General features: G+C 35.7%; 1 protein-coding gene across 1 annotated transcript in view; it reads left to right on the top strand.

Moving 5' to 3' along the window:
• The window catches only part of NF1 (neurofibromin 1), a 253,568-nt gene that overhangs the window by 234,039 nt on the left and 5,308 nt on the right, over positions 1 to 14,221 (top strand). Inside the window, exons 51-56 of the mRNA XM_054689838.1 lie at positions 431 to 553; positions 952 to 1,082; positions 1,270 to 1,370; positions 2,560 to 2,702; positions 3,380 to 3,426; positions 4,601 to 4,817. Coding sequence (XP_054545813.1) covers positions 431 to 553; positions 952 to 1,082; positions 1,270 to 1,370; positions 2,560 to 2,702; positions 3,380 to 3,426; positions 4,601 to 4,817 — 762 coding nt within the window. The remainder of the gene's footprint in view (positions 1 to 430; positions 554 to 951; positions 1,083 to 1,269; positions 1,371 to 2,559; positions 2,703 to 3,379; positions 3,427 to 4,600; positions 4,818 to 14,221) is intronic.

Here is a 14,221-nt window from a genome sequence, read left to right as displayed (position 1 = left end):
TTTTTCAAAGATCTCTTTTTTTGTCTGCATTTGAAAATTCCTCATAACAACAGTGACTTGGCACCAGCAGAATTTCTTAATTCAGGCAGAGTTGATTTTTGCTACCGGACAGTGCATACCCGGTATTTATTATCAACTATTGTACTTTTGGTGGAGTTTGGTTTATCCCCAGTGTAGTGAATGTAATCTCAGTTTAATTTGAACCAATAAGGTACATCCTGTCCTGAAACAAAAGTCATTGAGACTAAAATTCTATAAGAAGAAGGAACATAAAGGAGAGGAATTGTGCCCCAGAGACATGTTTGAGCTTTCTTGGTGTCCATAAGTGAAATCTTAATCACTTTATGTCCATACATTTTCTTTTTAGTATGTTCCTATTCACAGACACTGTGGTTAATGAACTTCCATATTCTGTAACTTTTGTTTGTAGGAACAAGGAAAAGTTTTGATCACTTGATATCAGACACAAAGGCTCCTAAAAGGCAAGAAATGGAATCAGGGATCACAACACCCCCCAAAATGAGGAGAGTAGCAGAAACTGATTATGAAATGGGTGAGAATCAAAGTTAATAATTGATCTAGATCATTGAAAATAAGGTGGGAGAGTACATTAAAGTCATATTTGCTTTCCAGCCATTTCTTACAATCTTTAGGATGAAATACAGAAAGATTTTCAATCTTATCAAATGATAAGCTTTACAGTCCTTAAAATGACCATTATCCTAAAAACCTGTGTAAAAAATAATCAAATATATGATAAACAACATTGTAAGTAGCTAGCCAAAAAATCCATATAGGTCAGTAGTAATTCTTTATGGTGTTTATGTTGACATTTTAAGTCTCTATTAAAATGCTATTAAATTTTAACATTAAAATATGTTAGGTGAAGTAATATCCAGTGTGCATATTCAGTTAATACAGCTGATCATGTTACTCCATATCTTACTGCAGAAACTCAAAGGATTTCCTCATCACAACAGCATCCACATTTACGTAAAGTTTCTGTTTCTGAATCGAATGTTCTCTTGGATGAAGAAGTACTTACTGATCCGAAGATCCAAGCACTTCTTCTTACCGTTCTAGTAAGGTTTTTTTGCTTTTTTGAGGGTTTTTTCCCCCCCTTCAAGTTTTTATTCCAATTTACTCTTAGGAGGCCCTTAACTATTAAAACGTGGAAGAAACACCATCTTCTGCTTCTTCCCAAAACAATTAACAATTTGGTTACAAAATAAAAATTTCTTTTTGTATGCTTTTTTTGCATCTTGGCAGGCTACACTGGTAAAATACACCACAGATGAGTTTGATCAACGAATTCTTTATGAATACTTAGCAGAAGCCAGCGTTGTTTTCCCCAAAGTTTTTCCTGTTGTGTAAGTATCTCCTTTTACTTTTCTTAATAATTAACTTCATCATCTATCTTGAAGTCAAATGCTTTTTAAAACTTAGCAAAAGAATCAGTAGTGTTGGGCCTCCCTGGTGGCATAGGCAGTTGAGTGCAGCGCTGTGAAGCTATCTGCAGCCTCTTCAGTGCTGGTTCAATCCCCACCGGCCGCCGAGATACCCAAATGGCTGCGCAGACCTCTCCTGTCTCACCTGCTGCTCCCCTAAGCAGTGTATTTCAGTCAGTCTGCCTGTTCTCTTCCCCGCTCTGTGTCTGGTGAATTCTCTCACCCTCTTGCACATCTGACCTGTACCCCGGTTTTTGTATTAAAAAAAAAAAAAGAATCCGTAGTGTTGATTGGTTATACAGAGGGGAATGAGATGGTGTGGTTAGAAACAATGGGCTTAATGGGGACTAAGCCTAGTTTGGGCCTATTAAGAAAAACATTTTTTTATTATTGAATTTAAGTGTCTCATGATAAGCATTGTTCCTTTCCTCACTTTGGAGTAAACTATTAGACTGCTGTATTTAAATCAGCATACCTATTTTGACTCGTTTTTCAGTAGAAATTTTGTATTTATCCATAACTGAGTGAAAATAAAATTCATCTCCCAAGTAGGGCTAAAATCATAGTAGCTTCAAAGTGTTGAAATCTAAATGATCCAAAGAAACTTGGGAAATTTTATTCCTACTGTCTGCCTGCTATGTAGTGTCATTTCCTTATTTTCATTTAATTTCATACTAAAGTTTCAGAATTTTATGTAGTTGTTTCTTGTTTATTTTTATTAATGGTATATAGTTGCGCTAGAAATAGTTAATTTCCTCTTAAGTTTGAATTAGATGGTATATTCCACCTGCCCCCAAACTAATTTTGCCTTTCTTGTGTACTCACATTCAGCATGTATTAAGCTCTGTTAATATTAAATTTATATTCCATCCCCTGGATATATATCAACAGTCAGCAGAAAGAAAAGTCCTAAAGCATGCAGAGTGGCAAACAGAAGTCAACTTTGTCTTGAGCAGCAGTAAATCATACACAGTAAAATGTGGTTCTATGACAGTACCACAGAAGTAAAAGGCACTCATCGCCCTTCATTTTTGTCATGTTTTCTGGGGGAATAATACGCTTTCCAAATATGTTTTCATTTAATATTCACTAAAATGCTTTTATTTTTTAGGCACAATTTGTTGGACTCTAAGATCAATACCCTGTTGTCATTGTGCCAAGATCCAAATTTGTTAAATCCAATTCATGGAATTGTGCAAAGTGTGGTGTACCATGAAGAATCCCCACCGCAGTACCAGACATCTTACCTGCAAAGTAAGTATATATATATATATATATACACTTATATATGTGTGTATATATATATATATATATGTGGAGGAGGGTGGTTGATTATCTTGCTGACAAGTGCACAGTAGCAGAATGCACTAACTGCAGAATTCCTGGCAGGGCTGGGTTTGCTCATGCTTCAGTCATCATATGCCATCTTTTGACTTTTAATTGTGTGTTCAATACCATAATTGGTTGATGCCTTTTATAAAAATTAAAAAATTATACTGAGTATATTCAAGTGAGTTTTAATTTACTTTGACACTCTTCTGAAAAATATTTTCAATGTGCATTTTCTATATCATCAACTACATAACTTTTTAAATTTCTGTTCGATTAAAAGAGTCATGCTGGGGCCTCCCTGGTGGCGCAGGCGGTTAAGCACAGTGCTGTGAAGCTGTCCGCAGCCTCTGCAGTGCTGCAGACCTCTCCTATCTCGCCCACTGCTCCCCTCAGCAGTGTATTTCAGTCAGTCTGCCTGTTGTTCTGTTCCTTGCTCTATCTTTGGTGAATTCTCTCACCCTCCCACACATCTGACCTGTACCCCAGTTCTTGTATAAATAAATAAATAAATAAATAAATAAATAAATAAATAAATAAATAAATCTTTGAAAAAAGAAAGAGTCATGCTTATTCTAAGAGTAACATTTGTTTTGTTGCAGGTTTTGGTTTTAATGGCTTGTGGCGATTTGCAGGACCTTTTTCAAAGGTAAGATATATTTTTCTCTATTGTTTGAAAGTTTAGTCATATGAATGTGCTTTAAGAACATACAATATGCTATGTAGTGTCATTTTCCTTTCCATCTGAAAGATGATTTGTAAGAAACATTTATTTTATTATAAGTTTTCCACCTCAAGATTCTTTCCAAGAGGCAGCACCTTTAATTTGTTTATGTATTACTTTTTACCAAAAACAACACAATTCATTTTATATTTCAGAAGGGTGTGATAAACAAATGTAAACTTTTCTGCCCTCTGTCCCTGATGTATCTGGTGACCTTAATGCACACACTGAAGTATCTTGTGACTAGGAAAGAGCATTACCTATAGTTAAACTCTACCACACAAAAGCCATTGTCCTTCCAACCTATTGGATTAGATTTATTCTTCCCTGAATATGTCCTCATTTTCCTTTTCAGTTCTTTGATTAGCATTAGTTGTATATAGTGCTACATAAATGTGTATTTTATTATTTTCTCTGTATATGGTCTCTCTCCAAATTGATAGAGGTTCCTTGAAGGCAGGACTTCTATTTCTCCCCCTCTTTAGTCCTCCTGACCCCCAGTTCCTAGTGCAGTGTTCTGGATACAAGGGGTACTAAATCAATGCAACTTACCTAAACCTTGTTCTAATTTTAAGAATTGGGTATTTAGTTTGTTATTTTGTTTCATTATTTCTGAGTATCTCTTGATATGCAAAGGCTATCATTTTAAAAATGAACCTGAAATAAGTGTATCATATGGGAATTGTTAGTTTGATTGCCAGTAACCCTCTGGGCCCTTCACAGTGTTTTATTAGTTGAAACTCTAAATGACAACTAAACTGATGATGCTCATTTTTCTGTCTTGGAAATTTGACTACACATCATTCCTGATGATTGTATTGTCTTAGGAATTCAGTCTTTTTGCATGACTCCCAGTAATTGCAAGTTCACGGGAAGCTGTAAGTGCAAGCTGAATAAAATTCCCAGTTGTAGGTCCTATAATAGTTTATAAATATTACTCCTCCACCATCGCCCATTTTGAAATGATCTATACTACAAAGGAAGAAAAATAGTAAATTATGCCCAAAACAAAAATTGAATTAATATTTTTTGGCTTCAAAGGGGATTTACAAAAAAAAGAAAGAATGGAGCTAAAATAATTTCCTATTTTCCATTACAGCAAACACAAATCCCAGACTATGCTGAGCTTATTGTTAAGTTTCTTGATGCCTTGATTGACACGTATTTGCCTGGAATTGATGAAGAAACCAGTGAGGAGTCCCTCCTGACACCCACATCTCCTTATCCTCCTGCAGTGCAGAGCCAGCTTAGTATTACTGCTAACCTTAACCTTTCTAATTCCATGACCTCACTTGCAACTTCCCAGCATTCCCCAGGTCAGTAAATGTAATCTTTATATAAATTTGAGCAATAATATTAATATACCAACATTAGGACTCCCTTGTTATCAGTTCATAGCAGATTTTACTCCTTTTTATCATGAAATTCATCTTACATTTCTCCTTTACCTTTAGCTAACTTGAATTGTGTTACTCTACAGAGCTTTCTACCATCGAACAGTTTTATGTAGGTATGGACAGTGAAGTATTTAGTGTGTTCACATGAACCTTGTGTTCTCAAGTTGATAGTCTTTAGAATTTGGGCAGGAAGAGTACCCTAAGGTACATTATCCTTGTAAGTGAACAGAACTACAATTCCCTTACTAGTTATACTAACCTTCCCTTAAGGGCTTCTGTGTCTCTGACAGTAGTATACTGTATCCAAAAATAGGCAAACTATAGTATTATCCCACTTCCCTGCAGGTTGAGCAACAATTCAACCATCCATAGACCAACCTGAAAATCTAGCAGTCATTAAACAACCAGACAAGAAAAGTCATCTCAAGAAAATAATATCTTTGAAAGCCCTTAAGCATGTTACTTACTGTGCAATCACTATTAGGTCCAAATGAGAAAAGTTTACTAATGCAACATGCTACTAAGACATAGATATACTGAGAAATAGTAGCTAATAGCTCAGTGGGGCTGAAATAAACAAGATGACAAAAATGGTAGACCTACAGAACTCTGCGCTCATTCACTCTCTCAGTAAAGGCTTTTATACCACTCTGGTCAATCCTAGAAGTGTTATTCATTACAAAACTAATGCTGTGTGTGTGATGATGACAGTGGGTAACAAAGATCATGTTTTCTATTCAGAAAAGTATCGTTCTAAAATGGTTAAAATGAAAAAGAGTTGTATGCATAAAGTTCCATTATCTGAAAAGTTTATGTATGAAACACCTTGTTTTGTAAGGAAAAGTTCTTGTGCATAGTTTCTTAAATGTTAGCATGAATTTTCTTTTTAAAAAGCCAAATGATAATATTATAATCATTTTGTGATATGCAAGATCATAAATGAAATCCCCAGTTTATAATCCAGTTTTGTGTGAACATTTAAACTATATAGTTTTGAAGGTTCTGAAGAATTTGGCAAGTATAATATCCAATTCATATTATAAACCATTATATTAAATGACTATTCATCTATTAAGCTTTGGTCAACAACAAACTTCTTTCAAGAGAGGAAACTAATTCTCTCATTCAGCATTTACTTATCCATCACCTTACGATGCCTGGTCAAGTTCATCCTTCCTACCCATCCCCAAGAAATAAGCCTGGTCACCTTTTTTCCATTATAACCAAGTTCATTTGACCTCTGTCACTTATTCCCTAGGACAGTGTTTCTGCAAGTGTGGTCCCAGACCAGCAACATCAGCATCATTTGAGAGTTTGTTAGAAATGAAGATGCTGGAGTTCCACCCCAGACCTCCTAAGCAGGAAACTCCAAGAGTGGGAGGCAGCCTACAAGCCTACAATCTGTTTTAATAAACACTCCAGGTGGTTTTTAAGCACACGAAGAGTTTGAGAATACTGCCCTAGAATATGCCTGTGATCTTGCTCCAGGGCAGAGCTTAAACTTTACTTTGTTCTAGATATTGCAGCCACTGAATTCTTTCTCCCCCCCACCAAAAAATAATTGTTAGCACTAATTTGGTTTTAAGTTCGCATTATTATGTGTAATTGAGATTCTGAGGTTTAGAAGAACTAAGTTAATTGTTTTACCATACAGTTCTTGTCTAGAACCAATGCCAGTGGTTGGTTACCGGTCCATATTGCAATATCAAAACATTTGCTGCATTCCATGGTTACCCATCTTACTATCATCTGTCTTCTTTCCCTTCTGCTTCCCCTTTCCTTTCATCTATCTGTTTATTTTGATCGCATTACTTCCTGCCTTACTTTAAGTCTACAAGTCCTTTTCTTTTGTAGACCTCTCTGTTTTCCAGGTTAGGTATTGTTTATAAGGCCAGCCACTAAAAGTTGATCACAATTAGAAAACAACTATTCTGTATATATTCATCCTATTAAAGTTTGATTCATTTTGACCAAACTTTTGTCTCTTCGTCTGCTGAAGTGGTATTAAACTTGTCCAAATGATTAGTTGTTTCTACATTGACTTTTCTTTACCCAGGGATCGTTAGAGGGTTTTCTACCCATTGTTGCACACTAATGGAAACAGTAGTCAGGTTGAGGCTAAAGGTATGAGTACAGGTTCCCCCCGCTAGTTGCCTAATTGTTTATGTCCTTGTTGGTTGGACATTGGCTATACAATTTGCTTAGAAAAGTACCCTACTCTACAGCCTCTTATTTAAAATTGTAAAAACTGGAGAATAACAAGTATGGTTTTAGGTTCCATTTTTAAATCAATCAGAACCACCTCCAGTAGCTCTCCAAAGATGGCTGCCTGAGTAGACAACTATACCCTGGCTGTTCTCAAAGAAACTGAAGCTTTAAATGTAATAGAATGAGCTAAGCAGAATCACTGCACTGTGTTCAGCATTTCCTATCTCTAAACTGTAAAATGTGTGTCCTTTGGTTTGCCAGATAACTATGTTTTTAGAGAAAGGATTTCTTTTTCAACAGTAACTTTACTCTTCCACAATACCCATTTGTATCTGCATTGTAGACTCATCTCCACTATGTACCTAGTTACTGTGATTTTGTTATTAGCTTATAAAATACCTCCTATAAGAGGTAATAGTTTGTAATTAGGTGTACTGCTTTTTATCTTTAGTTCCATATAATCTTATATCCTTATCTCTTCATTCTTTATGGAACCTAGTTTGCTGATATCAAAGATCTAAAAGAAGTGATGACTCTTATCCTAACTTAGTCTCAAATTTCAACTTTGCTATTTAGTTGGCCATACACCAAAAAATTTCCCTAGCTCCACTCACATGAGTAGGTCACCAGCAGAAATATTTAAAGAAGCTCTGCATCACTCCTTGAAATGAAGCATAAATTGACTTGCCATCAAATTACCCAACATCACCCTGCCCCCAGTTTACTAAGTATTAAAAGCAGGTGAAAGTTATGCCGTCCCATGTCAAAAGGCAAAAGTTGCTGATCTGCACATTATTGAACCCTATGCTGCAACTTCCACATTAATGAAGACTGCTTTCTAGGTCTTGGTGCTTAGCAAGATTGACTGCTAAGCTGTGTTTTCTTTTGATCTCCAACGTTCTTTGCTGTCAAATCAGATAAGATACTCATCAACTTTCCCTCTTCCCCCACCCAAGTATTAAATCATACTTAAATAAAAATTCTGATGATAATTCATCACTCATAAGCTTTTTTTTTAATTTATTTTTCCTAAGCTTTTGAAGTGGGGTGATCAGTTACATAAAGCAATTGTCTCTGAAAATGCATTCTTTTAAACAAATTATCATAGCTTACTTATCTATCCTGGCACAGGGGGAATTGTTTTATAAGTCTGTTTCAGATACTTAAGTCACTGGCTTCTGAATCCCTCCCTCATAGAGATTGCACTTTAGTATCAGCGAAGCCAGAGCATTCTACTCAGACAGAACTCAGTGCATATAATGTGTCACCTGTGGCCCTGTGAGCCATAGGGACTTTTGTCTCCCCAAATTCCCCAAAGAGAAACTTCAGGATAGCACTTACTATATATAGAAGACTATTTCAAATTTAATATTATGATCCATTACTAGTATAGCTGAGCTGAACATGAATTGAAAACCATAATTAAAGCTAGAAAATAAAAGCATCTACCTAAAAATGATATATCTGGGACTATCTCGTTTAAGACTAAGCCATGAGTGGTTTTCTTAGGTGATGAGCAGAGAAACCTTGTATGTGTGAGAGAGAGCCTTTTTTAAAGCCTTATTTTGAATGTCTTATAATATTTCAAGTATTCATTTCAAGCACAGTGACCCTATGATGTCTTTCGATACTGAAGAGCAGGTATATTGGAAATAAAAATACAAATGGAATTATATGCACTTAGAACTCATTAAAATTCATTTCCAATGCATTAAATTGTACACTCTACCAAGCTCTCCTAATATTTTTTACCGTGATTCAGTAAACATTCGAGCACCTATTTTGTAATGTCCGTTAGGCTCTGGGACATTTAAAGATGAAAAAGACCCTGGTTACCAAAGACCTGACAGTTTTTGCCTATGGATCTCACTTTTGAGCTACAGTTGTTATTTCCATGTAGTCCATATTGTTTAACAGATTTTACATGTGCTACACCACTCTGTAGAAAATAACCAAATTCTGAATATTCTGTGGGTTTTTATTGTTTGCTATATGTAAGGAATTCTGTTTGACCCATTGTTTTATCCAAAGAAGTAAGGGAGCCGTTAGGACATGATACCTGCCCTCAACTAGATTTCAGAATAGTAAGTCATAAAATGTGTATAGATAACTGTTCAGACCTCTTCTGTAGTACTTGTCATGTTGTACCTTAAGTATAAAGTATTCTGATAGTTCTGGAAAAATCTGGTATGAAAAAGGTTTTATAACTTTTTGGCTGAAAAAACGAGGTATAAGTTAGTTGGTTTTTTGTTTTTTTTTTTTTTAACAAAACTGACTTGTGATTTATTGTGCATGGTTTTAGTAGGAAAAACCTTCTATTTTTTTTTCCTTTGATTTTTTTCTTTGTTTTACCATTAGTATTGGAGCATGATGTTTGCTTTTTTTTTTTTTTTTAGAGCTAAAACCTAATTATTTGAAATTTATTTTAAATTCATTTCTTCTACTTTCTTTTGAGACAGTGTCCAAGCTTGTCAGTTATTCAGTCACTTTGCTTCTGTAATACAGACCTTTCTCCTGGGAAGCTGGGTAAATCAACTAGGAATTATAAGCATTCCTTAACCAAGAGTTCTGACAGCTATGTGCATAGAGTTCATCAGAACCATTTCTCTAAATACAGACTTAGCTCTGAGTCAGTAACATTCCCAATACGCTTACTACCATGTTTAATAAGAGAACTCTTAGAGGAAATCTCAAGGCCTCTATTTTGTGATTACTTAAAATCTCTGAAACAATTTTGATATTTTAGGAAGGTGCTTTTGATATTACTATTATTTGCATTTTCCTGATTTATTTTCCTTCTTTGTTTTTGTTATTACTCTGTACTTAAGAGAAAAAAATAGTTTTAAACTAAGCAATTGCTTAGTATAATCTCTGCTAGCTTTTCATCTCATTTTTTAGTTTCATTTTTGACTTAAACTAAAATTCTTGATTCTGATAAAGGTGGTAAAAAACACATCTATCTGTACAGTTGTAAATTCTACCATTTATTTATAGATCATAACATTAGAAACATAATTATCTGAATTCAGTTTCCATCTGAAAACCAGGGAACATAACTATTATCCAGTGTCTAATCATATTTCACTCTTTTTGAAAATCTTATGGACATGACTCACTTTTATGTTTTCTTCCATTCTCTCTGTGAAGCTTCTCTGCCTTGCTCTAAATCAGCAGTTTTCATGCAGCTGTTCCCTCATCAAGGTACTCTTTACTTTAGTCATCATTGCACGAAATATTGCTTACCCTCTGCTCATCCTGGGCACATGGCATGAGACGTCATTCACCAGCCCCGTCAACACAGTCTGTCATAAGCACTGAGCAGTTTGTCCAGCACTGCTTTAAGGTCTGGGTGTGCCAGCACTGCAGGGCTGTCCTGTGTCAGTTAAGGAACTGCTTATCCTCCCCCTGAACACTGAAAATGTGCCCCAGTTCTAGACTAACACAGGCTAGTTAACAAGAGACTCCAAGGACAGTTAATAGATATAGGAGGGCTTGTGACTTGAGGAAAGTTTTTAGCTTAGAAAAGATTTGTTCTCCCAAATATAAAGTTAACCTTAACAGTCCCTTAGAAATTGAAACTTCACCTGTGTATGGGTTTTCACCTGTGTATGGGTTTTCTTTTTTTAAAAGAAAAGGAATGTGGTCATTGGTAAGGAATGAAAAGAAAAAAAGATGATACACTTATGTCCAGTCTATAAAAGAAGTCTTTTCTTTCTTTGATTCTCCTATAACTTTTTTACAAAGACCAAACCTTAACAAAAAAAGTAGTATTCATAATTGATTAAAGGTAACTAAAATATTATTTGAATCCTCATAGTTATTTCATAGATCTAGCTCAAAATACAAATATTTATATATATATATATTTAATGCAGTTCTATGAATTTATTTACTATTGCATAAGAACATGCCATGATTATGATTTCTTCTAATATTTATATTTTGTGCTTATTAGGTTTACAAATTTTACAAATTCCAGTACATAATTTAAGTCCTTTGCCTTTGTTCTAAAACTCCTTTCAGTACATCACTTAGTCTTTTTTATTTCAGGCATTGGGACCATCTTAATTTATATAGTCATTATTTTCTCTATGTGCAGAAAGTTTTCACATAGATTATCTTATCTGATTCTTCTAACAACCCTTTGAAATAGGCAAGTGTACTAATATCCTTAATTGCCAGTTTAAGAACTAGAACCAAGTAAAAGTTCTGGTCCAACCAAGGCTCAAACCTGGATCTTCTGACGTGTTTGCTCTCTCATACATATAAGAGTTTTCTGACAGTTTTGCCATATTGTAGATGTAATGAACAAAACAATGCAGAGTCACGTAACCTGCTAGTACTGTGCAGATGCTGAGAGATTTAGTCTTTCATTTTTGTTGTGTAACTTCTCATAGTTTCACTCATTTTTTTCTCAGTTTCTCAAGAACCAAATAGGAAACAATCTTTTAATTATTTCATGAAAATATTAGGTTCCAATTTGGAAAGACATTTTGATGTTTAAAAAAAGATAGATTTCTAAAGATTATAATTTGTCAGATTGAATTGTTGTCCCTAGTTGTCAAACCCTGATACCTGCCTTCAAGGAACTCACATTTAAGCCGAAGAGAAGGACATAGAACTCCAAGTAACTGTAAATGTAATCTCAGAATTATTTTCCCCATTTACTCAGTTCACTAAATTTGGAAAATAGTACCTTTTATTTTAGGTTTTTTATCTTTATCTAAAACCACCACAGTTCATTGACACATAATGCTTACTAATACACTGCTGAAGAGAATTTCCAGCTTTTTCTGCCCTGCATGTTTGTAACTGGCTGCATGTTTGAGCACAGCTTATCTGTGGGGGAATTTGAAAGGCAAATGAAAGCCATGGAAGTGTTCACCTTTATTTCTTTGGGGCAGTGGCCTCTGGTTTTCTGTCACCTAGTGGGTTTTGCTTTTCTGCTCACTGGGGCTCAAAAGACAGAACCTGTGCTTAGGGACAAGAGAGAGACCAGAATACAAAGCCTCATAAGGGCCTTGATGGAAAGGAGTGCAATACCCAGGTCTACTCACTAATTTAAAATACAGCACATTCTAATACAGGATGGTTCTGTCTCCATTTAAGCTGTCTGGCTGATAATCTGAGAGTTTGTCCTGTAGAATATTGAAACCATAATCCTTTACCAGCTTCTAGGGAGGTTTCTAGATTGAATTTTACAAGGTAAAAAGAAAGGACACTGCCAAAATTCTCAAAAGTGAGAATTCTGCTTAGAAACCTAAATGCTTAGAACCAAGATAATCTGATCATGGCTTCATACTAACTTGGCTTTTCCAAGATGCTGGAGAGAGAGAGAGAGGGAGGGAGGGAGGGAAGGAGGGAGGGAGGAAGGGAGGGAAAGAGAGAAACTGTGTCTGTGTCTCTGTGTCTCTGTGTGTTTGCATTTTTAAGACTCCCCTCTAAGATTGTATGTCAGTTTCTCCTTTGATCCTTAAAACATCTTTGCTATGAGGTTGCATTTAGGAATCTGTCATGCCACGATGACCCGTTACTTATAGAGTTGGGTCACTAAGTAGGAAATACATACAAAAACAAGAATTGAATTGAATTGAAAATTAATTTTGAGAGTTGAAGTGGGTCATTAGTATCTCACATAGCATTGAATTTTTGGGTTATGAGAGACCATGCTCAGTAATATTTTAACATTTTCAATTAAAAGAACAAATGCTCATTAAGGAAAAAATTAGGATTTTAAGAAAAATAGGGGGCAATCACCCACAGTCCCACTGCTGTAGGATAATTACTGCCTGTTACAATTTGGATGCATTTCTTTTCGTAGTGTGTGTACACCTTTATAGCCTGCATTTTTCCCCTAATGCTTAACAGGAGAGAAATAGGCTTTTTAATTTTTATTTGGAGGTATGAAGGTTATTTTTGTTTAACAAAGCAAAATTAAATATTCTTAGTAGTTCTTCAGAGAGACCTTAACCCTGGTGACATAATCCGTTGACTACAATTACCTAAGAATACCACTGAGCCAGGCTCTTGTCCTCAGATGGGAGCCTTGCAATGAATATCACCTCAGAATGTCACCTTGCAATGAAATGAATGCTTCCCCCCACAGTGAGTCATGGTCCAGAGCTGGGAGGCTCTACCAAAAGTTTGAAAGCACAAGAAAGTGCTCCAAGGTGGTAGGTTGCTGACAGAGCTACAAACCCTCAAGTGCCCCTCCTGATGGCCATCTACAATTTGTCTCTGTTTAAAGCCCTAGTTTTGCCTGAATATTATTTCCAATTAAGGAAATCAGGAAGATAAAGAGCTATTAAACTTGAACTTGAAGGTCACATGCAAATTTAAGGAAATGGGAGGTCAGATACCTGACAAGTTCCTGGTAATTTTTGATAGAGGAAGCAAAAAAAATTTTTTTTTTATTTTTCCACTAGAAATATGGCACCACTCCCCAGAGATCAGGGATTACATGTTTTTGGCTCTGAATTATAAGCCATCACTAAAAAATGGGACCATCCAGTTTCACCAATATTGATTGAAAAAGACATCAACTAGATCTTAGAGAAAAACAAAAGTGAATCATCTTTGTCCCTCTAAGGTCTTTTACTCCAGAAGAGGAAGGCAGATGTATATACAAATTGTGATAGTATATACAAAATGTAATAAATATAAAGCAGCCGAGAGAAAAGAAGGTCATTTTGTCTGGCAAGAGAAGAATGCATCACAAAGGAAATAGAAATGGGAAAAATTGTAAAGAGAATTTTATAATGATAGGCAAGGCATGAAAAAACTATAAACATCTCAGTTCACGGTATACTCAGGACTTCACGAGCAGCCGTCTTTCAGTTTTGTTATTTTTTTATTTTTTTTTTAAAGATTTATTTATGCATACAAGAGCTGGGGCACAGGCCAGAGATGCAGGGGGAGGGGTGAGTTGATCCACCAGAGACAGAGTGGGGAGCAGAACAGGCAGACTGACCAAAATACACTGCTGAGGGGAGCAGTGGGCAAGACAGGAGAGGTCTGCCTCGCTATGTGGATTTCTCCGTGGCCAGCCGGGGATCAAACTCGTGCTTCAGAGGCTGCGAATTGCTTCATAGTGCGGTGCTTAACCCCTTGCACCA

This window comes from Talpa occidentalis, unplaced genomic scaffold (assembly GCF_014898055.3).
Source record: "Talpa occidentalis isolate TD23 unplaced genomic scaffold, MPIMG_talOcc4v2.1 talOcc4.7, whole genome shotgun sequence".
Lineage (NCBI taxonomy): Eukaryota > Metazoa > Chordata > Mammalia > Eulipotyphla > Talpidae > Talpa > Talpa occidentalis.
This window is presented reverse-complemented; position numbering and strand designations above follow the sequence as displayed.